Raw genomic sequence first — 25,823 nt, forward strand, 5'->3', positions numbered from 1 at the left:
GGTTCCCCAAGGACATTGTGAGCGATAGAGACAACATATTTATGGGTGGCTTTTGGCAGGAGCTCTTTAGGTTGGTTGGGACGAAGCGCACTGGGCTCCCCACGAAACAAGGGAAGGATTGCATATATGTAGTGGTCGACAGGTTGACCAAAGTTGCTCACTTTTTCGCCATCCCCACTAGATACACGGCTGCACAGGTTGCCGAGTTGTTCTTCCAGGAGGTTTTTAGGCTACATGGGCTCCCCAAGGACATTGTGAGCGATAAAGACAACATATTTATGGGTGGGTTTTGGCAGGAGCTCTTCAGGTTGGTTGGGACGAAGCGCACTCCTAGCACTAGCTATCACACTCATACGGACGACCAGATGGGGAGGGTCAACCAGTGGTTGGAGGGGTAATTGAGGAATTATGTGATAGGTTAGCAGAGGACGTGGATTCGGTGGTTGCACTTGGGTGAGTTGTGCTACAACACCATGCACCACATGTCTATCAGTATGAATCCTTTCCGTGCCCTCTATGGTTATGATGCACTAACTTTTGCTGATGTTATTTTCGGAGATAGCCGGGCCCCAAAGGCCGAAGACTGGGTTCAAGAGTGCCAAGATATCCTCAAAGCTCTCAAGGATAATCTAACAACAATCGAGAATCAACAAAAACTGTATGCAGATCGACACAGGATAGAGAGGCACTTTGAGGAGGGGGACCTAGTATACCTTCGATTGCAGCCTCACAGACAGTCTACGTTGAAACAGAAGGGGGCCGAGAAGCTATAACCACGCTTCTATGGGCCTTACCAGGTGACTAGGCGGGTTAGGAAGGTGGCTTATGAGTTAGCGCTACCTCCGGGGAGTAGAATCCATAACGTATTTCATGTCTCATGCCTAAAGAAGGTGCTGGGACAATAGGTGACCGCAGTAGTTGATCTACCCCCATTGGATGATGAGGGCCATTTGGTGTTGGAACCAAAGGCCATATTGGAGAGCAGGGAAAGGAGATTGAGGAGTAGAACCATTAGGGAGTTCTTGGTACGCTGGAAGAACTTGCCAGATGAGGATGCCACCTGGGAGGGTGAGCACATACTGGAGCACCCAGATTTGAGGTTTCTTGAGGGCAAGCAACATTTGGGAGGGGAGGACTGTCATGTCCCTTCTCAAATGTATTAGTCACGGGGTGCAACTACACAATTTTGGCATCATTTTTGGCTTAGGAGGAGGACCCCACACGCAGAACTTAGGAACTATAGGCAATTCGACTTTATTTTTGGCAGCTAGTGGAATGTGGGGGCCACCCACATGAATAATTCGAACTTGGCCAAGGAATGCGTTGGAGGGAATCGAATTAGTGGAAGGAGGGGCCCACAAGAGGCTAAGGGGACCCAAAGTGATAAAAGAGGAAGGAGCTCTCATTTTCTAGGATTTTGATAATCTGACAAACAAATTTACCTTTGTACGCTTTGCTGCTTAGTGAGTCTACCGATTTTTTAGCCACAAGTCTTCCGCAGGAAAGATTCAACCTCTACTTCAGGGGACTATCCATGCCTGCTCTAGGGAGGTTGTTCCATAGAGTTTGCAGGAGTTCAAACATCGACATACATTCCATCCAGCCATTTAGAGGAGGAGACTGTGTACTTTCTGGATAGCCAAAAACACACACAAGAGGATTGAGCTAGCCGGGAGATCCCTAGCTTGCTGGGAGTTCCGTGAGTAGGAAAGGTAGTGGGCTGAGGACATTTTCTCTGAGTTTTGCAGCCAGCCAGTCAGTGATTACAACAATATACATTTCTGGGCAGAGGGACTATGCAGAGGCCTCTTGCAGCGAATTTGTGGGGCTTAGGAGAGCAACCATCCGGGCCAAGGATCATTCGGGGAGCAAGGAATTAGTTATCACAGGTGAACCCAACATTTGAGGGGTGTTCTAGGTGGATTTGTAGGTTGTTTCTTGCAAATCAAATTTGGAAGTAGCAACTGGAGAGGGGCTCTAAGGAGGCCGAAAATCCAAAGTCGAAACCAGAGAAATTCCCTTTTGTGTTTTTTCTGGGTTTTGTCCAAGGAGTCTAAGGTTGAAAGGACATAATTTTCTGGGCAGTTTTTGGGCACATTCTAGTAGGTCGAAGTCAGTAGAACAACAATTTTACTCAAACAACGCAGTGTAGAGTGGTGCAAAAACTGAGCAGCCATCGCCCTAGCTATTCCATCACCTGGGTTTGGTCTAGCTTGTCCTTAAGACAAGCCTAGGTGCACCACTTCATTTATAGTGTACCTATGCTCTCAAATTTTATAATATATGGCACAACAGTTTCAGATTTACAGTGTTTTATGGGTATATAATGCATGTTTTTAATTTTATGCTGCTGCACTGTTTATTTGTTTAGAATGTCACTTATATTCCTACTTAGGAACATTACACAATAGGTTAAAAATTTTCAACTTAATTTTTTGAATTCATTAAATTCAAAAGGCCTGTCATGGAATCGATCCTTGATTGGTTAAAGGAGGCAGTGGAGGAGGTAGCAATTGCAGGGGAGAGAGTGGAGGAGGAGGAGGAGCAACAGGAGGAGGAGGTGACACCACCTACTATGGTCACCAATAGAGGACATGGTCTACCTCCTCCAGATCCTAGTGCTTCTAGAGGACATTGGAGTCCAATGCCAACCTTAGGGCCTTCTTCATCTAGAGGGAAATCTATCACATTTTCTCGCAAAAGGGGTAGAGGAAATCATTAGTTACTTAGTGGTTCATTTCAATGTATATGACTCATGATATGCATTACTATGTTATTTTTTTGTTGATATTTTGATGCTGAGTTAGGACTCAGGATTTAGGGCATGAATCACTGTTATGTGTGATGTAGCGCTAGACATATTTTTTTTAAATAAAACGGGTAGCTTTTCATTAATAAAATTGGAAACGGGTCAGGTCCCATACATTCATGGAGAGAAAGCTCTCAATATTGTTCAACATTTTAACCAGAAGGACCCTATTGCTACCTGTGTTATTTACATACAAACTTTTTACATAGTTTATACTATAAACCTTCCAAAAGACTCCACCATACTCTATTGTTCGACAAAACATATATGTAAACTAGAAAAGGATAGCTGCTACCTGCTGCTTTCAGGGCCGACTTCACCCAGAGCCTCGTCTGAAGGCATGACCAGTTCTTCAACTCTGCCAGCCCCAGGATCCCAGTGCCGAATTGCAATGCCCGCGACACCTTCAACATGAGGAACAGAGCTATCCCCAAATCCAAAGACTTCTTTCAGCACACCAATAGTGGCTGTCTCGACTTTAAATTCAATGTTTTCAACCTTATGGCCCAGGTTCAAGAAGTCTGTAGTCAGAATTTCTATGGTTTTTGAAGCAATTTCATGTCCTTACCAAGACCCGACTGTTGGGCATACAAGACCACCATGTTTTCATCGATTTCTTTCACTATTTCCTTGATTACTTGCTTGCAGGAGCTATCAACAATGTCCCCTATGTTCCCACTGCGCCCAGACTCCGTCGCGTCACTGCCACTTCCATTTCTTGTTGAGGCCATTTTCTTGGAAATTCTCCCTTGTATTGATAATATCCTTTGGTTTACCTTACGCAATCAACTACTATAAATATGTAATGTCCCCAATTAAATTAATTTTGGTAAGATGAATTTCTATTTTTGCAATTGGGCGTTGGGAAATATTTTGGCATGTGCACTTAGGAAAAGTGGGTGGAGGGAGTCCCCACTTAATTTTTGGAGAGATGGAGGCCACCAACACAAGAGAAAAGGAAAGACTAAATTGGTAGTGGGATGTGGGGCCACCCCAAAAGGGGAATTCGAACCCCTTAGGAAAATCGAATTGCTAAGGGAAGGAGGTCAAAATATTGGATGGAGGGACCCACATGAGGAGGCAAGAAGAAATTATAAATAGAAGGAGCATGAAAGCTATTGGGGTTCTTTTTTTCATTCATCTATTTCCTTTGTTGCTCAAGCTGTTTAGCTGGGTCACGAGTGCTGCTTAGCACAAAGTTCTCTAAGGGGAGAACTCACCCTTCTTTCAGTGGACTTCGAGTTCCACCCTAGGTAGGTCAAATCGTACCACTTTGGAGAGGAACTGGAGAGATGTAGATGGGGTGCATCCATCTACATCATGTGGGGAAAGTCGACAGAATCATGGCAGTAGATCCCTTGAAAAGGAGCAGGCATGACAGGGACAATTAGTGGGTGAGACCAAGGGACACTTTTGTTGGTGGAGACCTTGCTTTAGATATCAGGAGCATGAGGAGGTTGAGCATGATGCTGAGAGCCCATAGGATGGTGAGGAGTACATCAATATACCTAGTGTGGCGTAGGAGTGACCATTATTAGAGACCTCTCTGATAGCCCTAGTTGACACCTTGGTGGAGAGGATAGAGCCTACACACATAGAGCTATCTGTTGAGGAGGTGCCACCCATGGATGAGTTGTTGATAGTTGCTGAGGTATCCAGAGCTGTGATCGAGTCTGCAGGTGATAGATGCCCACGACAATACGAGAGGCCATTCTACAACAAAACGAGGAGTTGGAGGGCATGAGAGTTGTTTGTGCCGAGTCGGCGGCGAAACTAACTTGCATTGGGGGACGGTTGGATTCCCTAATGGTACAACTAGAGTGCACATCAGAGCATCAGAGCAACCCTTTTCTGACATATATAGATGGGGCTTGTATCGTTAGTAGGTTACCTCTGTACCTTGGAGAGGGAGGGGCAAAGCCACCTCAACATATTTTATGTGTTGACCAGGTCGATGAGATGAGGTGGCATGAGAGACGCAGGGTGCCGCATTTGCAGGATGGAGGGCTTGCCCTGTGTATGGGAGTTCGTACATTCAATCCCTCTCTTGGGGTTGGATAGTGAGAGATTCTGAGTTGGAACCCAGTTGAGTGGGCTATGGAGATGGTAGTGGACTGGCGTGAAGCGCAGGAGGAGATTTCAGTCATTGGGGATATGAGAAGCCCAGACTCGCATTGGGATCTAGGTGGGACTACCTATCATTCCCCGGATATGCCAGTTGACTACGACTGTGGTGGTGTAGTTGGCCTAGCGATTGAGCATATGCATTCGCTAGGGGAGTCTTGGTCAGCACCAGTGGCCATCCCATTTATGGACAGACTCCCTAGGTCGTTTTGGTATGATGGTCGTACATGGGATCACAAGATGATCAACATACTTTGGCAGGAGTTTGTTGGAAGAGGTGGCATTAGCAGGCCACCAGACGGTGCCTTGTATGGAGTTGGGGACTCTTCACTTTTGTGTAGGGCACAGAGGACGCAAAGGAGCAAAGCAGTGGTGGCATCACTACAGACACATGGAGTTTCACTTCTCGGATCCCTCAAGGAGGATTTGGAGTGGAGATCCACTCATCGGAGAGTATGGTGATTCGACGGTGGAGGTGATGATACCGCTCAGATGCAGGCCGACGCACATTGACACAACTTTAGGCCATCACATCCAGGGATGGGTAGGAGCATCTAGCTTGGAGCAGTGGTCTATAGAGGGGCATGGCGATGCATGGGGGTGTGTCGTAGTATGTTGGACTGCGTTGTGGAGTGGGAGTGCCTCACATCGCATTAAGTACATGCAGGGAGTGATAGGTGCAGTGACACAGGCGAGACACATAAATTATAATGGTATAGGATGGTATAGCCATAGCTAGGGGTATTCAGTGGTGTACAGGGATAGGTTGGGGCGTACAGGACTGTGTCGAGGAGTGCGGTGATACTTGGTGGTATGCAGTGACGCATGATGTGGTGCAATGGGCTCTTGAAGCATTGCCTCCAAGGAGACTTATGGACAGGGGCGTTAGGTGTACTATTGGATGCAACTCACCTAGGATCGATGAGGACATTGTTGAGCATATGGGAACACCTTGTTTAGTGGAGACAAGACTTCAAGGGGGTTATCAGTAGATCCGAGGTGGAGAGAGGGTCGTCCGTAGGATTACTCTTGAGCATTCCGACAGACTCTTGATCATACTCTTTGCGACATACCCACCCATCATCTTCCGGTGTTTCTTATAGTCACAAAGTGTTTGGTTGTTGCCTCTTGACACTCTCAATTTAGGCAACAGGGCATGGGAGGTTCAACCTAGGCAGTTGGATGAGACACTGCGTGTCATGGGCTGGGTGGAGACTCTGCACTTGAGACACTTGTTAGGTGCATGAGCTGACGGATATAGGCTTAGGGATAGCATGGTTGATTGTCAAGGTAGCATATGCTCCACCCCTGGGCTTGTTACTGCTCAAACTAGCAGGGGACCTAAAGGGGATCCCTAAAGGGAAAATGCTAGGCCAAGGGCGACAAGTGGAGGCTTAGCCCACTGTCACCTCAACTAAGGCTCCCTTCTATTTACGGACTTTCACCGATGGGAGGAGACTCAGTATGTATGGAGTCACTAATGAAGGATGAAACAATGAATGGATATGAGTGACCCTAATAAACCCTTTCCCAAAAGAGGTTGAAGGATTGAACTTGCTTGCTTTCTAAGCAAGGTACTATGTGTTCTAGGGAAAGGAAGAGAGGATTTGACGGTTAGGTTTCTGGGATAAGGCTTGTGAAGGAGTTTCCTAATCCCTAAAATTCTTGTTAGAATTGGCATCCCAGATGGTTCTTGAAGAATGGTCCTTTGAAGGAGTGGGACCACACAAGGCCAAGTGGACTCGATCTAGGGTATGAGGAAGGTATGAAACAACCAATGATATTCTTACCTTAGACAAGGTGGGAAAGATCAAATAAAATATTTGAGTCAATGATGTTGTTTGACCTTGGGAAGTGCTAGCCTTGGGGATGACAGGGCAAGTTTTGGTCCTAGAGCAAGGGCTTGGCTTTTCTCCCAACTCCATCGTCAGAATGTCTTCAAATTTGGAGGAGGGCTAGAAGAGAGGCCATCGCAGGAGAATCTAGGAGATCAAACTTTTTTAGTGGCTAACTTGTTGGGAAAATGATGCCCTAGGCACCACAATGCGGCTAGACATGGGAGAAGGTGAAAGAATAGGAGTTTTGGTGACCACCCTTGGTAGATCAGTGCCTTAATAATTGGGAGAATGGAGTCTATGTTGATTATGTGTAAGATTTCTTGGTTTCCAGTCAAGGAGGCCTCAAAATTACTTCCCAAAACCTCTAAATCTAGTGAAAGAAATCTTGCAGCTTTTATACTTAAAATGTGCAAGAGGAATGGCTTGTCAAGGTCAAATTTTACCTCTAGGAGATTTTTCTCATACTACAAGGGCCAATGCATGGAGATAACGTTATGATAGAGACAATCCCACAATATTAAGCAACAATTTTCATGCAACAATTAGCCTTAAAACAACGAAAATCCCATCTAACATATATCACAAAGTAACAAGGATAGCATCAAAAATTTCGTATTTACAACGTAGTAGAGTATATCCAACCATTCACAAATGACAATAGCGAAGCTCCATGTTAAAATTGGCAACTAGGGCCAAACTCCATGTGGGTCATCTTATTAATGGAAGCTGATATTTTTCTTGGATCTCTCTCATCGAGAGGTGTAGGATTGATCTAAAGATCATCCGATTCCGATAAGTATTCATGGAGTTATGAATTTATTTGTGTTAGAAGACAAATTGTCGAGTCGGCCAACAACTTATGTAGGCGCAGAAACCCTATAGTCATGTCTATTCATGATCTGCGTTTTAGTATAAATAGGAGAGGACTTGAGTCATTTAGGAGACACACTCTTCATGTGATCTCCTCCTCTCCATGTCTTGGGTTTTTGGTGAAGGAGAGACACTATGGAAGATTCGGATGGTTTTGAGATGAAGCCGCAGTAAGAAGTAGCCGCAGTGAGATAGAGCCGCAAGCATAGAAGAGGAGCCACAGTAGATGGAAGAGCCACAGTCAAGTATGGTAGCCGCAATGATAACGTGAGAGCCGCAATCAAGCATGGAAGAGCCGCAGTCAAGTATGGTAGCCGCAGTGATAACGTGAGAGCCGCAGTCAAGCATGGAAGAGCTGCAATCAATCATGGTAGCCGCAGTGATAACGTGAGAGCCACAGTCAAGCATGGAAGAGCCGCAGTCATAGTTGAAGTCAAGTGAGATCCCACATGATGATATCTTCAGCTACGACTTAGTAATCTCGAATGGACGAAGAGGACTGTGTATCTATTGCAGTCTCGATTTCATGTTTGATCTCGGCATACTGATATATATGACAAAGGATCCCAAATGATGATATCTCCAGCTACAACTCAGTAATTCAGTATGGTATAACAACATTCGGATCTGTATAGGCATATCACAATAGAATAACCAATGGCCTCGGCATACTTGTAAGGATCTCGGTTGGATGAAGATCTCGGACGAATGGACTGTGTTGATATCTCACACAACGGTCTATATATATACAGATCTTACTGAAATCCTTATGACAATACAAACATCTTGTACAACAGTAACATGGAGTACCAGATCTAGGAGGTGTGATGAGGACGCAGTGTTGACCAAAGTTCTGGACCAAATACACTCTCGGCCAATGTTGCACGAAGCGGGGGCGAAGCGGAAGCGTTTTTTGGAAGTGGGGACGCGAAAGCGTCATTTTCCAAAAATCTAGGAAGCGAAGCGTCTGCTATATATATATATATTTTATATTTTTTTGCATTTATACTCGAAACAAACATCCCAAATAGCAAATTAATTGTAGAAGACATGAAAACATGCATATTTTTGCATAAATCAAGATAGATATAACATCCATTGTACATTAATGATTAATTATTCGAGCATCAACCATTTAATGCATCAACCATCTAGAATCTAGATTCTTCTCCTCTTGTCTAGCCTTTGCCTCTACCTCGATTATCTAGGGATATTAGTCAACATTGCCCAATTTTGATCAAACTACCTAATTCAAGACTTAAAATATGGTAGAAAAAGCTTAACATGCTTGATCGATGATTTTGACTTGATTGAAAGGTAATTTTTTGCTAAGGGCGTGCCGCGTGACAAAGGAGTTCAACAATTAACACCACCAACACTAGGGTACATATAGGGCTTGGTGCTCTTGATTAAATGCTAATCGCATACCTTCATACTTGATATAATCTAATGAAATGCCACAATCCCATTGATCCTGAATTCTTGAAAACTGTTAAGTCTGCTGAATTTTGAATAGGATATGAAATTCTATTTTCTCCATATGAAGTCCAATGAGGTTGGAACCACTCTCAAACATCCTGAGTCATTTCATGGTAATGTTAAAAATTTAAGTAAAAGGATGAAAATGAAAAATAAAAGAGAATGTCACTTTTACTTTAAGAATTTAACATTACCATGAGGGAGCATCTGCTATATTTATATTTTTTTTTGCCTTCATTCGTCACCCTAACCCAAGGTGGACCCACCCCCAACAAGCAAACTCACCTAAAATTAAAAAAAAAATTGAAAAAAAAAACGATTTTCTAAACGCTTTTCCGGAAGCGTACGGGAAGCGTACGCTTCCTCCTCCGAAGTGCCACGCTTCCGACGCCCGAAGCGTCGTACGAAGCGCGCTTCGGCGCTTCGGAAGCGGCGCTTCTGTACCACGCTTCCGAATTTCCAGGAAGCGGCAAAAAATTCGGAAGCGGCGCTTCCGAATTTCGGAAGCGCGCTTCCGGCGCAAGCTTCCTAGGCACTTCTGTATGGGACGCGCTTTGGGGCTTGGAACCGTGGGGGGGGGCTTCGTGCAACATTGCTCTTGGCGTACCTATGACTTGAAGTAGAGAAGAACTCGGATGAGGGTACCATATTGTCTTGGTATATAAACCTTGGTGGCATACCTGTAGCAGCCCAAACACAATGAACAACAGTGATAGATCTATTCTCTCGGCTCAATGAAGATTATGTTAGAAGTTACAGTCCTGGCATAACTCTGATAACGAAATAGGTTTCGATGATGGTCAAGAGATCCTTGGCATACCAGTAAAAGGACACAATCTCAACATAATGAGAATGATAAGGATGAACAGTCTCAGATCATGATGATGAAAGAAGCAGCATGATGGGCATGTTAGTAAAGGGCAGCATGATGATGAATGAGACAACATGATGCGACATGATGGGCATATTAGTAAGGAGCAGCATGATGATGGGAGCAGATAGGAGTAGCTCAGTGACTAGGTGCAGCACAGTGATGGGTGCAACATGAGTACAAGCTGCAACACTATGTTAGGTGAAGCCGTCACCTTGGAGAATCAGTTGAAGCAGAATGTCTTCAACTGATCTCATGTATCTTGATTATAGGAGATGATTTATGCTCAGATCTGGATAAGTCAAAGTGTTGACTTCTGTTGTACATGTACTATCTCTCTCTCTTTGCTGAACTTTGAAGAACATAAAAGAAGAATTGATCAAGGGTTTCCCCACATTGGGGTTTGTCCCTAGCTAACGCCACATCTTGTGTCCTCTTGTCTTCTGCGATTTATGTTTATGTTCTATCTGCATTTTACTTTAATGCTGATGTGATTGCTAATCTGAAAAAGATATGGAGCTAACTGTGAAAATTGAAATAAATTGCTTTGGCATAGAACATACATAAAATTAACACTCCAAGAGAAGATAAACTAATAACCATACATCAAAATTCATCCATAAATGCTCCAATTCATCCTCTAGCAAAAAGTGCAAAATTCTCTAAAGAAGAGAGAGATCCAATCCAAAGTGATGATGAGGAATGATCTCACCTCACTTGTATTTATACACATCAAAGGAGTTCGAATTAGCCTCCTTGGCCTACATAAGCCCCAAAAATAAAACACTGTGCTAATAATACAACCTTTTGGTGACAAGCCCACCAAACTAGCTCACAAATGAAAATGTAAGCCTCTCAAGAGGTCAAATAATAATCAATGCATGTCGTAGGGCCATCTAAGAGGCCTAATGAGGTCCATGGTTACCACAATGAAGAATAGGAACCTTAAAAGCAGTGGACAAGGGGTTGGCCCCTTGTAATAACCTGTGGTGCTCCAAATGACATGTGAAGGCACACAAGTGTTCTCATGGGTCTCCAAACAAATCGAAGATGCCTATAGGTTGCCCCCAAGGGCTAGGATGATGGTGTAGGTGATACCACATCATCGTGGAAGTCCTCGATCATCTGCCAAGTGTATGGTGTAAATCTGGGGCCGGCTGGGCATGATGAATCAAGTGCATCCTCCTCATCCAATAGGTGAACCACGAGCAATCTTTGAATGGATGTGGGGATCCATGGAGTGTACATTGCTATTGTGAAACCCATGGCTCTCAACGCTCACTCTACATGTGCCAATGTAGCCCTCTAGAGGGTTAGGACCCCGTATAGGGAGACCAAACCCCAAATAGAAACGATCTACAATTCCGCATAAGATCCAATGCGTCCTCTAGGATTCCAGTACAACAAGTCATTAGAGAAATCGAGTAGATGAGCTTACCTAATCATGGATCATAGGTGGGGACTTCATAATGGCCTGCCCTTCCATAATGGGCTTCGGGATGTGCCAATGTCTTCTAAATTCCTAATGGGGTTAACCAAGTACCTTACTAAGTGGTTTCTGCTTTTAAAGGGGATATTATAGTCAAGGTACATCCATCAAAAGGTGGTGGCATGTGGCAGATAGTTGAATGAGGTAGGGAATGAAAGGGGGGCAACTCTGGGTCACATGCTGGGGCACAAGGGTAGCTAATAAGAGGGAAGGCCATCCTTGGGTTTATAAGGTGTAGGAGGTAGCAATCGTGATACATGAGGTGCCTCAACCTTGATTTTTCCATCCTTATTTATATGCCTTTTGCCTTTTTATGATTTTCCTTGATTAATTGCTTGGGGCTCAAGGGGTTAGAGCATGATGTATAAGATATAACAGTGAATTCCCCCCTTTAAGGTGGGGCGGTTCATCGCCCACCAGGGGTTGGGACAATCATGGGTTCCTATATGATGAAGAAGGCTCATAGAACTTGTTGGAACCAGGGTGATGGCCATGATGATGGGGTAGAGCTCATGTATTGGCTTTTGCCCACGTGCTAAATGTTTTTGTCCCGGCCATCTTTTGCATTTTGTGGTACCTTTCCTGTTGAATGTGGCCATATATGCTTTTAACTTTCTTTTTAGCTACATCAACCTCCGGGCTTGATTCCAGGCCATGACCCAAGGTGTGGGCGAGGGGAAGGGGTGAATTGTCCCTATGTGGACTCGATGGAGGAATGTGGACCTAGGTGGGAGAAATGATGGATAGGGTAATAATGAATGGAAAGGGGGTAATATGAGTGGATAAGGGAGTGGGACCACGCAACCAAAATTGGGGTTTCCCTCCCCGAAAGCGAATGGTTAGTAAAAGATATCCCACGGGACTAGAATCCAAGGTTAATGCCTAAAAGGGGTTTAGGGGACAAAAGCACAAACCTGGCCCATTCTTTCTGCCAAATCCTCCTCTTTAATCCATACCCAAAAGTGTTGATGATAAGCAAACTACAATACTCAATTTCAAAATGACAAGGCATACCTAGATTCAGGAGGCCCACCTTCAAACATACGATCCATGCAGATGGGTGAGGGACCACATGGTTGGCTCAGGTGGTGGAGAAAATGGCACAATGAGCTAGCTGACGGCTTCAAGGGGTTGCTGGCTGCCGACCAAGGACTATCTTGGAGAAATTTTTTCTCCTAGAGATATTACCCATAAAATGGTGGGTAACATCTGGCTCCAACTGGGACGTGATCTCTCGAAGAAGTGGTCGAAGCTACTGGGAGGTCACAAGAACTCCAACAATCTCTTGGCTATCATAGACCTGTCTCTTGCACACGTAATAGATGGAAAAACACGGGGCAACATGCTTTTGCGGTGTCTCATGATCCCACATGCTAATATGTTAGGCCATAAAATCAACAAGAAAATAAAATATGCAAATATGCATCTATCTACCATGAGAGAAATCATATGGTTTTATTTCTAATGCAAAAATCAGCATGCAATGCATCCTACCCTAACATGCATAAGGTAAGGCTAATACTTAAGTATAATCATAAAGCTAGTGCAACCAACATATCATCACATCGATATACATATGCATGCCACTATGATTACTCATGTAACAACCCCCAAATCGAGTGTGGACATAGTCACATGGCGGATGAAGCAGGTGGGAGGCGGGAAAATATGATCTCCATTCGAGGTAGAGGGAGTTCCCAGGAGAAAGAAAATTGGTCATCCTAGAGGTCCAGGGCTCTCCTTCTAGGGACAAAATGGAGGAATGAATGATCACTCTTGAGAGTTCCTCATCACAATCACTGCTTGTAATATCATTCTTTGAGGATGTCACATGGTTGTGATGAGAGGGGAACGAAGGGTGAGAGAAAGAAGGAAGGCAAGAAATAGGTCTCTCAATGTGATGGTTATAGTGGGGAGTGGAGGTCGCGGAGTGATCACAATCCTCAGGATGGGTCTAAGGGGATAAAGTATATTCAATGAAAGGTTCTTCCTTGACACCATATTCAAAAGGGGAAAAGGGGCATTATCAGTGGAGGTGATATCAAAAGAGATGAGGGAATTACTTGAGGAAGACTCAAGGTGATGAAAAGGAGGGAAGGGCAAAGGGGAGGGCGAAGTGTCATATTCGACGGGATTTCCTTCCCCACAATTTAAATGCTCAAGTGATATGAATACATAGCCATGAAGTGGGTTGGTGGGAGCCTTGTTGCTTTCCTCACTATAAGCATCAAAGATTGGGCTTTCCTTAAAAGGAGAATCAATCATTTCCAACTGTCTTTCTTCATGCAAGGGAAAATAATAATTCTCCTTCCCAAAGGTATCGATGGGTATGTCATCGCAAGCTTCGAGATAAAGGGAAAACCTATCTCAATCTCAGCTTCCCTGTCAGTATCATAAATGGGAGCACAATCAAATTGGGGCCCAGTAATCCCCCATTTCTCCCTTTCAATGCGGAAATAATCTCCAATGTCGTTCTCCAAGGAGCTCGCGGGATCACCTTCCTCAAGGTTTTCAAAAGGAGAGTCATCAGGAGTGATACCCTTGAAAAAGGTAAGATCAGTCTCGGCCTTACTTTCCATAACTTCATTGTCCTCAACACATGTGCTTTCAGAATCATCCTGCCTGTCTTGCCACCCCAATGAGAACTCATCTCCTTGCTCATCACTGAGGTCCTCAAGGCCATCTTCGTCTTGGTTGGTTGACCAACGAGACCTCTCTTCTTCTCTCTTCTCTTGAAGAACAATGGCCAAGGTATTTGTTACATGATTCTGGTAGTAAGCTTCTAGGAGGAGAGCATTAGTGGGGTTCTCTTTGTTTTCACATTTCATCTTATGAATCTTCCCTTCTTCATCATATAAGTGGGAGAAAACTTCACTAGAATTATATTCCCTTACTACCTCCCTGCATGACCTACTATATTCATCCATTCTTTCTTGTGTGGTTTGGAGGCTCTCGGGATCCACCTCTTCATCATCCTTGGAGGAGGTATTCCTTTTCATATTAATGAGGTTATCCAAAATATTCACGACACAAGTTATGTGAGCAAGGTCAAGGAGACAATTAGGATTGTCTTCGTAAGCACACCTTACTACATGGAGTTGTACTTCTTGCGATCTATAAAACGTGAGTATGACTTCCATATCCATGCTCTCCAACATATTTTGAAAAGTTCTTACATATTCCACAACTTTCTTTTGGAGCTCTTGAATCTCTTGGTCATTGAGTTTTTCAAATATAGGACCAAGAGAAATCTCCATCTTCTGTGATTTATTAAGATTATAATGGAGTCGCCAGGGTGAATTAAAGTGCCTTGATAGATGCTTGCTTCACCCTAGAAACATTAACTTTAAAGCTTAATGAAGAACCAGGGCTTCGTTCTTCTAGTGGAGTAGCCAATAATGATATGTCGAAATTTCGTACGGGGAACAAAACACGTCTTGTGTACCTGCCAACGATGCCAAAATGTTACCGCTCAAACTAGCAGGGGACGTAAAGGGGATCCCTAAAGGGCAAATGTTATGCCAAGCGCTACAAGCGGAGGCTTAGTCCACTGTCACCTCAGCTAAGGCTCCCTTCTATTTATGGACTTCCACCGATGGGAGGAGACCCGGTATATATGGAGACACTGATGAAGGATGAAATAATGAATGGATATGAGTGACCCTAATAAACCCTTTCCCAGAAGAGGTAGAAGGATTGAACTTGCTTGCTTTCTAAGCAAGGTACTATGTGTTCTAGGGAAAGGAAGAGAGGATTCGAGGGTTAGGTTTATGAGATATGACTTGTGAAGGAGTTTCCTGATTGCTAAAATCCTTGTTAAAAGTGACATCCCAGATGGTTCTTGAAGAATGGTCCTTTGAAGGAGCGGGACCACACGGGGCCAAGTGGACTCGGTCTAGGGTATGAGGAAGGCATGAAACAACCAATGATATTCTTACCCTAGACAAGGTGGGAAAGATCAAATAAAGTATTTGACTCAATGATGTTGTTTGACCCTGGGAAGTGCTAGCCTTGGGGATGACAGGGCAAGTTTTGGTCCCGGAGCTAGGGCTTGGCATTTCTCCCAACTCCACTGTCAGAATGTCTTCAAATCTGGAGGAGGGCTAGAAGAGAGGCCAATGCAGGAGACCGTAAGAGATCGAACTTTTCAGTGGCTATTTTGCAGGGAAAATGATGCCCTAGGCACCCTAATGTGGCTAGACTTGGGAGAAGGTGAAAGAATAGCAATTTTGGTGACCACCCTTGGTAGATTAGTGCCTTAATACTTGGGAGAATGGAGTCTATGTTGATTATGTGTAAGGTTTCTTGGTTTCTAGTCAAGGAAGCCTCAAAATTACTTCACAAACCCCTAGGTCTAGTGAAAGCAATCTTGCAGCGTTTATATTTCAAATGTGTAAGAGGAATGGCTTGTCAAGGTCAAATTTTACCTCTAGGCGATTTCGCTCATACTACAAGGGCCAATGCATGGAGATAACATTATGATAGAGACAATCCCACAATATTAAGCAACAATTAGCCTTAAAACAACGAAAATCCCATCTAGCATATATGACAAAGTAACAAGAATAGCATCAAAAATTTCGTACGTACATTGCAGTAGAGTATATCCAACCATTCACAAATGACAATAACGAAGCTCCAAGAGAAGATAAGCCAATAACCATACATCAAAATTTATCCATAAATGCTCCAATTCATCCTCCAACAAAAAGTGCGAAATTCTCTAAAGAAGAGAGATCCAATCCAAAGTGATGATGAGAAATGATCTCACCTCACTTGTATTTATACAGATCAAAAGAGTTTGAATTAGCCTCGTTGGCCTACATAAGCCCCAAAAATAAAATAATGTGTTAATAATACAACCTTTTGGTGACAAGCCCACCAAACTAGCTCACAAATGAAAAAGTAAGCCTCTCAAGAGGCCAAATAATAATCAATGCATGTCGTAGGGCCCTCTAAGAGGCCTAATGAGGTCCAGGGTGCCACAATGAAGAATAGGAACCTCAAAAGCAATGGACAAGGGGTTGGCCCCTTGTAATAACCTTTAGTGCTCCAAATGACATGTGGGGGCACACAAGTGCCCTCATGGGTCTCCAAATCGAAGATGCCTATAGGTTGCCCCCAAGGGCTAGGATGATGGTGTAGGTGATGCCACATCATCGTGGAAGTCCTGGATCATCTGCCAAGTGTATGGTGTAAATCTGAGGCCGACTAGGCATGATGGATCAAGTGCATCCTCCTCATCCAATAGGTGAACCACGAGCAATCTCTGAATGGCTGTGGGGATCCATGGAGTGTACTATGCTACTCTGGAGGCCCATGGCTGTCAATGCTCACCCTACATGTGCCATTGTAGCCCTCTAGAGAGTTAGGACCCCGTATAGGGAGACCAAACCCCAAATCAAAATGCAAACCATCTGCAATCCTGCGTAAGATCCGATGTGTCCCCTAGGATTCCAGTACAACAAGTCATTAGAGAAATCGAGTAGATGAGCTTACCTAATCATGGACCACAGGTGGGGCTTCATAATGGCCTGCCCTTCCATAATGGGCTTCAGAATGTGCCAATATCTCCTAAACTCACAATGGGGTTAACCAAGTACCCTATTAGGTGGTTTCTGCTTCGAAAAGGGATAATATAGTTAAGGTACATCTGTCAAAGGTGGTGGCATGTGGCAGATAGGTGAATGAGGTAGGAAATGAAAGTGGGGTAACCCTGGGTCACACGCTGGGGCACAAGGGTAGCTAATAAGAGGGCAATCCATCCTTGGGTTTATAAGGTGTAGGAGGGAGCAATTGTGGTACATGAGGTGCCTCGACCTTGATTTTTCCACCCTTCTTTATTTGCCTTTTGCCTTTTTATGATTTTCTTTGATTAACTGCTTGGGGCTCAAGGGGTTAGAGCATGATGTATAAGATATAGCAGTGAATTCTCCCCTTTAAGGTGGGGTAGTTCATCGCCCACCAAGGGTTGGAACAATCATGGATTCCTATATGATGAAGAAGGCTCATAGAACTTGATGGAACCAGGGTGATGGCCATGATGATGGGGTAGAGATCATGTATTGGCTTTTGCCCACGTGCTAAATGTTTTTGTCTCGACCATATTTTGCATTTTGTGGTACTTTTCCTGTTGAATGTGGCCATATATGCTTTTAACTTTCTTTTCAGCTGCATCAATCTCTGGGCTTCATTCCAGGCCATGACCCAAGGTGTGGGCGAGGGGAAGGGGTGAGCTGTCCCTATGTGGACCCGATGGAGGAATGTGGACCCCAGTGGGAGAAATGATGGATGGGGTAATAATGAATGGAAAGGGGGTAATATGAGTAGATAAGGGAGCAGGACCACGCAACCAAAATCGGGGTTTCCCTTGAAATACCATACCTGGAACCAAATGGTTAGTAAAAGAGATCCCACCAGACTAGAATCCAAGTTTAATGCCTATAAGGGGTCTGGGGGACAGAAGCACAGACCTAGCCCATTTTTTCTGCCGAATACCCCCATTAATCCTTACCCAAAAGTGTCGATGATAAGTAAACTACAATACTCAATTTCAAAATGACAAGGCATACTTTTAGATTCGGGAGGCCCACCTTCAAACATACGATCATGGTAGATGGGCGAGGGACCACATGACTGGCTCAGGTGGCGGAGAAAATGGCACAATGAGCTAGCTGATGGTTGCTGGCTATTGGCTGAGGACCATCTTGGAGAAATTTTTTCTCTTAGGGATATTACCCATAAAATGGTCGGTAACAGGGGTTACACTTGGGGAGGCGATCGAGAGGGAGTTGCATGGTGATTTTTCAGCTGGACAACTCAAGGCATTAGGGGAGCATGAGGTGCGAGGGATGGTAGTCCTTGTTGGCAAGATGATGCCTAGGTTTCTGACAGTACCTAGGCACATCATCGGGAGCTGGGGTAGCAGATCATGCTGTGTGATTTGGCAGGCGCAGAGTAGTTGGTTATTCGCAACACAAGTTCCTGATGCTCGGTGCCTACCTATTGGATACATACAGGAGTCAGAGACGGTACACAGAGGGGTCCTAACAACTAGCAACATATCATGGTAATAGGCAGGGAAGATTGAGGGTTGTGGACCTCCAGTATGGTTATGGGATTGAGGAGGATTGGTGGGATACTCCACTGCTTTGTGAGCATGGTCAGGATAACAAGCAAACTGATTCATTCACAAGCGGACACATGGGGGGCCACCTAAACCCTCACCATAGGGCGAGGCAGGTTGTTGCTCAGGATTTTGGCCAGCCATAGAGTGATAGGCGCTGACACTGTTGAGTCTCATTGGCAGGTTTGGCCTAGCCTCGATCATCGCATAGATTATGGCTGAGAGTTATGGGGGAGGAGGCTCTGGTATGAGCAGGCTAGGCAGTCAGTGATGATCAGGGTGTTGCGGGGTCAGCAAGACAATTTCTTGCTATGATGGGCATGGGACCCAAGCATCACAGTACTTGACTGTTCAATTATCTGTATGGGTGGAATGGTTTCTACTTGGGAAGGTCATCCAGATCTTCAATTTGGATTTAGTGACTCATTGATGGTGTAGGGAAATTCACCGGTGTGGCAGGGTGACCGACAGGAAGAGATCAGGGGAAGCTCGGGCAGACGAGGGTTCAATTCCACCAGGATTTGATTGCATCTTCAAGAGTCCACCCCTGAAGTGCATGAGAGGGACTATTCGTTAGAGCATTTTCTTGAGGAGATGATCAGGATCATATACTACCATGATGCTCTACTTAGTGGCAGCATGTAGAGGGCGTCGGGAGCCTATGATGAGTTGGACAGCGAGTGGAGCGAGGGATGCTTCACGCCGATTAGGATGGCTTGGGATCCTGGCAAGAGAGGGCATAAATCAGAGATGACTTGGTGGTACATTTGGGACCCGGTATTGTGTGCAAAGACTGTTGGGGTGATCGAGAGGGTGCTTGTTCAGGCATTCCTTGAGGACACAATTTTTGGTGGGGAGGACTGTAATGTTCCTTATTAAATTAATTTTGCTAAGATGAATTTCTATTTTTGCAATTGGGTGTTGGGAAATATTTTGGCATATAAACTTAGGAAAAGTGGGTGGAGGGAGTCCCCACTTAATTTTTGGAGAGATGGAGGCCACCAACATTAGAGAAAAAGGAAAAGATTAAATTTGTAGTGGGATGTGGGGCCACCCAAAAGGGGGAATTCGAACCCCTTAGGAAAATCAAATTGCTAAGGGAAGAAGGTCGAAATATTGGATGGAGGGACCCAAATGAGGAGGCAAGAAGAAATTATAAATAGAAGGAGCATAGAAGCTATTGGGGGTCTTTTGTTCATTCATCTATTTCCTTTGTTGCTCAAGCTGTTTAGCTGGGTCATGAGTGCGGCTTAGCACAAAGTTCTCCAAGGGGAGAACTCACCCTTCTTTCGGTGGACTTCGAGTGCCACCCTAGGGAGGTCAAATTGTACCACTTTTGAGAGGAGCTAGAGAGATTCAGAGCCAAACATTCATCCACTCACTCAGCTAGTGCATATTCCAAGAGGACGCAGGAGAGGATACACTTGGGTCATTTCGGTGGTCTTCTGGGTAGCAATTTCCAGGAGAATTTTGGCATAGGAGCTTCAGTGGATTATCAACCTTTTGGAGGAGTTTGGAAGCAGGAGATTGCTGCTTGAAGGCAGCATGATTTGGAGCATCCAGGGCCAGCGCAGAAGCTACTCATTGGGCACAAGTGGGAGTTTGTGGGATGAGTGTTGGAGCTTGAATTTGACGGGAGAAATAAGGAGCAGCTTGGGGCAATAAAATTCAGCATGTTGGGAGTGATTGGAGGGCTATTTCTGGGAGTTTGTAGGCAGGTCGTATTTCCCAGCTGTTGGAGGAGGACATGGTATTTGGGGCCGAATTTCGGGGGTCAAAACCAGACCAAACCCTTTCTGGGTTTTTGTGGGTTTGTTGAGAGGCATCTGGGGCTAAATTTGCAGAATTTTCCAGTCAGTATTCAAGCCGGAAATGCCCTTTTTGTCCAGTAGCGTGTTTTATTATTCAACCGATAATTGCACCATTTTGTGGGTTTTGCGGGTGGTTGGTTTAAGGCAGATTCCTTTCTGGGTTTGGATGAGTATTTTTGGGAGAAACTACAACTGCATTTTCAGGCAATTTCGGGCATCATAAAGGGTCATTCTCAACGTTTCTAGTGCAGCAGCAGTTGCCAATTTCTAGGTCTACATAGAAGGATATTGGGTCAAAGTTTCCTAGCTCTTGTGGATATTTCCTCCACTTGGGTTTGCTCCAGCTTGCTTATGCAAGCCCAGGTGCACTTGTTCCTTGCTATATGTACTCCTTACAGCTCATAATTTAATAAAATGGCTTAGCTTATTTGCCCAACTTCTTGGTGTTTTTGATGGTGCATGCGTATTTATGGTTTTATTTGCTATAGCCTAGTTCATGTGCCTGTTATTAGCTGTAAATTTTAGTTTGGAACATTAGAAAATAATAGCTTGGTTCATCCCGACATTCCTTCCTATCTTATCCTCCATAAATGAACATTGATTCTGCATCATGGCGAAACAATTACCATCCATCTCCACCACTGCCGATATCTGCTTGGAGTGAATTGCGAAGGTACCTACCCAACCCTCGAATGGAACAATATTAAATAACCAGACAAATGACCAAGGACTGAAAGCCCACCTGTCATGGATCATGGCCTCCGAACTCCCACGATCACACCTGTGCATTAACTTCCTACCAACCGCCCCTTCTCCCAATGCACTGCAAAAAGCCATCGGAATGCTGTCCATAGTAACTGCCTGATTATGATTCTGCAAACCCATACTCCAGCTGTACTGCACTGGTCTTATTTTTTTATACCGTATTATGAGATATGACATATTTCAACTATGTTGTTGATATGTAAAGAGCCTTGCTCTAACTCTGCCCTGACGTTGGCTTGCACATCCGCCGCTTGGTTATTGGCACACATTACATGGAAAATTTTAAAATTTTCAATCTTCTTTAAGAGATACATTATCCTTATAATGATTGGGGAGGGTTCTGTTTTGATGAGGTTCTCGTGCTTGGCAAGACAAACATTTTTGGATTATCGCCATAGAGTCACCAACAATTATCAGGTTCTTGACATACTTAGAGACGCTGATTTTCAATCCTTGCCAAAGAGAGAGAGAGCTTCTGCTTGATTGTTCTTGGCATTGCCGAGTCCCCATGTGAACTTTAATTCAGTCTTTTCTTTGAGGTTTACTAGCACCCATCCCGCTCCAGCCTCCCCGTTGTAGCACTAGAAATATTACACATCTTATATATTAGTTTTCTTTTCATATTTATGTGTCAATGAATTTATTTTATGTTGTGGATGCTTTAGATGCTAAAAAAAATGAATATTTTTGTATTTTTAAAATTTTGCTGATGTTTTGCCTATTTTTAACTATTTTTTGCCTGATTTTTTTTTCTTTTTTAATTTTACTTATTTTTTTTTTTTTATCCGGACCCTCCCCGATTTTATCCCTATCACGATGTTCGCAACATTGATATGTAGATATCCTCTGCTAGGTTAGGGGCTTGACTTGCCTTGGTCTCTAGTACCTGAAATCTTTCCCTTTATTCTTCAACAAATCACTGTGTATTCATCTAGTTTCGATTGACACTATAGGTTAATTTATCTACAAACTTGTCAAAATCTTGTCTGGGGTATTTAGAGATCTGTCTCTCTCCCTGTGTATGCTCTAACCTTTAGCTGCTGAAGGGCAATGTTTAGCTTATTTTCCTGGCTATGAACATCATGCACTTGGAAAGCTAGCTTGATCATGCTCAGCTGAACCATGTATGCACTTCAGCATTCTCTCCAAAATTGTATTGCAGAATCTTCATTTGGAGGTTGTAGGATATATTAGTGTTTGACCTGTGTAGGGCGGGGACACATTCCCCGTCCCTAAAATGGCAAGGGAAACATCCCCAACTGTTGGGATGGCCTCCAGCCTGCAGAATTTTGCATTAAATTGGGTGACATGTGCCAAAATCAGAGACGTCAACCTGTGCAAACTGAAAAAAGTAGTGTGAAAAAAGAAGAAAAAAATAAAAACTGTGGCCCCAAATGGTGAATTACCTAATGGTAGTGCAGTAGATTACAATGGATTTTGTTAGCATTTCATATTTTCCTAGATGTATGATTATATTGATCTTACATCAAAACCACATCAAAACCAATAGTGCAGAATATCCTCCTTCTAATTCATCTTCTGATGTTTGGTCTGGAGCAATCTAGAACATATTGGATGACTTATTTCTGTTTATTGCCAAAGTGAAGTTTTACATGTCTTTTGTTTATTGTCAAATAGTTATAACTTTCATTGAATCATTATGATTTAACAGCTTTTCGTTGATTCTCCTCAAAGCTTCATTGTTTATATTGCATGACTATTCAATTCAGGGCATACTTGATGACCGTTTTAGCTGGATCTTTGTTTTTGCAGTTTCTACCTGGCAGCACCCTTATCAATGTGCAGTTTGTGTGTCCCAGAGGTGTCCTCTTATATTATCACCCAAGCAGTTCTTTCTGTATTAAGACAAAGAGCTCGTATAACTGACATAGAGTTGAAATTTTTGGAGTATGGAAATTCTCTTTTGAAACTGGGATGGTGGCAATGGACTGGTGCACTTGTCTTCATGTGGGGATGGATTCATCAACTCCGGTGCCATAAGATACTGGTAAGGATAAATTTTGATACTAATTCTGCACCTACATTAGGAATATCATTTCAATTCTGTTTTGGTTTGTTGGGGAATGAAAGGCTCATCTGGTTAATAATTTTATATATGCATGTTGGTCTGACTTTGGCGTTGAGTTCATGTATATTGTGCGTTGAATCAGCTTAATCTTTTGCTGTGGATATATGGAGCTTCTCCACCTCTAATTTGGCTTTAATTCAGTTTGATATTCCCATCAGAAGACTATAGTGCAAGGGTACATTGGCTGCAAATTGTTTTATCAATGCATCGAAAGTTAAAATTTTCATATAATCTGGAAAACCATATCTATTTACAAAGAAAGGGATGTTGAGCAAAATAGAAACAAAAACCCATAATAGCTTAAGATTTTAGAGGAAGAATAGACCAACTGTTAGAATTTTACGAAGAAAAATAAAACAACTTTGCTGTTGAATATTTAGGCATAGTTAAATTTGGAAACAGAGATCGTTCAACGTCACTTATCATGATTATCGCTCGACTTAATTAAAGGTCTAACTCAACTACCATAAGATTGAATAATCTTGATTGTGGGCTTGATGTGGGAGTAAACATCAGTAGGGACACTGAAGAGTATTGAGAGATGATGTTGCTCTCATAGATAAAAAATTTCCTGCTATTTAGGAACCTGCTCGATTTACCAATCACCCCAGTCATAAGACCGATAAAACTTGCCTTTGGGTATTATTGCAGCCTTTGAGCATATGCTGAGTATCTGTTCCGTATAGAGTCAAGATGTTCACTCTTATTGCAATTATGGCTAGTGCCAACATGAATGGGTTGGTAGCAATGCATGCAATCCTATTTGTGGAGAAGCCCCACAGCCCCCACCCCGACTCCCCTTGCCACCCCAAAAAAATACCCCCATTTCCAAAGCTCTCTTTGGAGGGGAATGTGATCCTGGAACAATGCACCACACTGTTGGAATGATTGGTGTTGCTGCTAGACCTTGGGAGAAGAAATTAGAAATTGTTCATGGCAAGGGGCTTAGCAAAGTTAGCCCAAGGGTTAGTTTAACCAGTCGTTGCCAATGTTGTTGGGCATTTTGTGAATTCTGTACTCCTAGGTGCCTTGTTTGAATCCCCCTGAGTTAGGTGCACTAGTCTATGCTGATGTGTTTACTAGAAATGCCTTCAATGAATGTGGCGAAGCATTTGTTGGGATTTCTTGTGAGGTTTTCCTTGGATAAAAAAAAGGCCTAAGACAAATAATTCTACTAAATACTAATCGACATACAAAGATTAGTGCCTTGAGTTAACTGACATTCAGTTAGGGCAAGGTTAAGATAGAAGGACCTTTGTTAGAGAGGGCAGAAGACAATTCACTTCATTTTAGAAATCCTAACAACGTTCTTCTTAGGAGATTTAAAGTTAAAGTATGCAAAAAAAAACAGTTCTTTTGATGGATTCTTGATGGCAGATTTTGCATAAATTCAAGGTTCATAGAAGATATTGTACATTTTAATATGGCATATGAAAAACTGTAATTTCAGAAAATGAAAAGTGGAAGAAAAATAGCATTAAAATTACACCATTCAAGTAAGAATCATTTCATCAATCCATGCGAAAGCCTTTCCATGCAAAACATATCCTCCCCTAGACAATTCACACTCTACTTAGCCATTGCATCCAAGAGAAAGAGAAGAAATACTAGTGTGTACTCCTTCGAGAGAAGAATAATAAGTGTGTGTGACAATGATCCAAAGGAAATTGACTCCCCTCTATTTATATGAGAGTAAACAAGTCAATTTTCCTGAATCTACAATTAAAAGCCCCAAGTTTGCTGAAAGCATTCAACAAGGCTAATAGGTCACAAGCCAACTTAAAAATAGCTTTACAAAATGATAAATCATAATAAAATGCCATAAATTCCCCACATGTGTGGGAGAATTATCTCTCCAACATGATGTCATCCTCCATAAATGAGCATCTCTATCAAGTAAGGTGACAATAGGTCCAAGAGTGATCCTCACTCCAAGATACCTCATCAAAGTGAACGTGTGCATCTCCTTGTGCAAGATGTCATCATCAAGAAGCCCTGCATCACCTTTCTAGAGTTTGCATGGATGATGTGGCAACCCTAGAACATTGTGTTAGCATCAAAAGGGAGTATGCTAGCTCTCCCAAAGTGTCTCAAGTAATCTCCATCATCATCTAGGCTAAGGAACGAGGCAATGAACATCAAGTAGGCAAGGCCAACCAGGGGGCGTCTTTAGTCTTCTAGGGCACATCATCAATCAAGCTAACACCATGTTTTCTTGGCTCAATGTTTCAACATTTGGAGGTGTAGAAGGGACCATACATTCATAATGAGGCTCTTCAAGGTCCAACGCTAATCTCTAGAGGGGAAATGTTAGGGTTGCAATATCATAAATGTTGTCATAGTTGGGCTAGAAGTCCTCTTCAAAGTGATGGAAAAGCAGTCAAGCCATCCCTGAAGGGACATCCAATGTATCTGTGAAAAACTACTTGAAACATACCTCAAGATCAAGTGAGATCAACATCATTAGGTAAAGAAACATTAAAGTATCATAGTGGACCATATTAAATGCTAAGGGCACAAAAATACTTCACAAAAACATTGCCTTCAAATGT

The 25,823-nt window shown here is 43.3% G+C and overlaps 1 protein-coding gene across 1 annotated transcript in view; it reads left to right on the top strand.

Moving 5' to 3' along the window:
* LOC149221839 (polyprenal reductase 2-like) overlaps nt 1–25,823 on the top strand; it is a 278,960-nt gene that overhangs the window by 101,605 nt on the left and 151,532 nt on the right. The window contains exon 3 of the mRNA XM_089385249.1: nt 22,956–23,190. Coding sequence (XP_089241375.1) covers nt 22,956–23,190 — 235 coding nt within the window. The remainder of the gene's footprint in view (nt 1–22,955; nt 23,191–25,823) is intronic.

Source organism: Pinus tabuliformis, chromosome Q (genome assembly GCF_031772625.1).
Source record: "Pinus tabuliformis cultivar Carrire ecotype Pingquan chromosome Q, CPIR1, whole genome shotgun sequence".
In the NCBI taxonomy this organism is placed as follows: Eukaryota; Viridiplantae; Streptophyta; class Pinopsida; order Pinales; family Pinaceae; genus Pinus; species Pinus tabuliformis.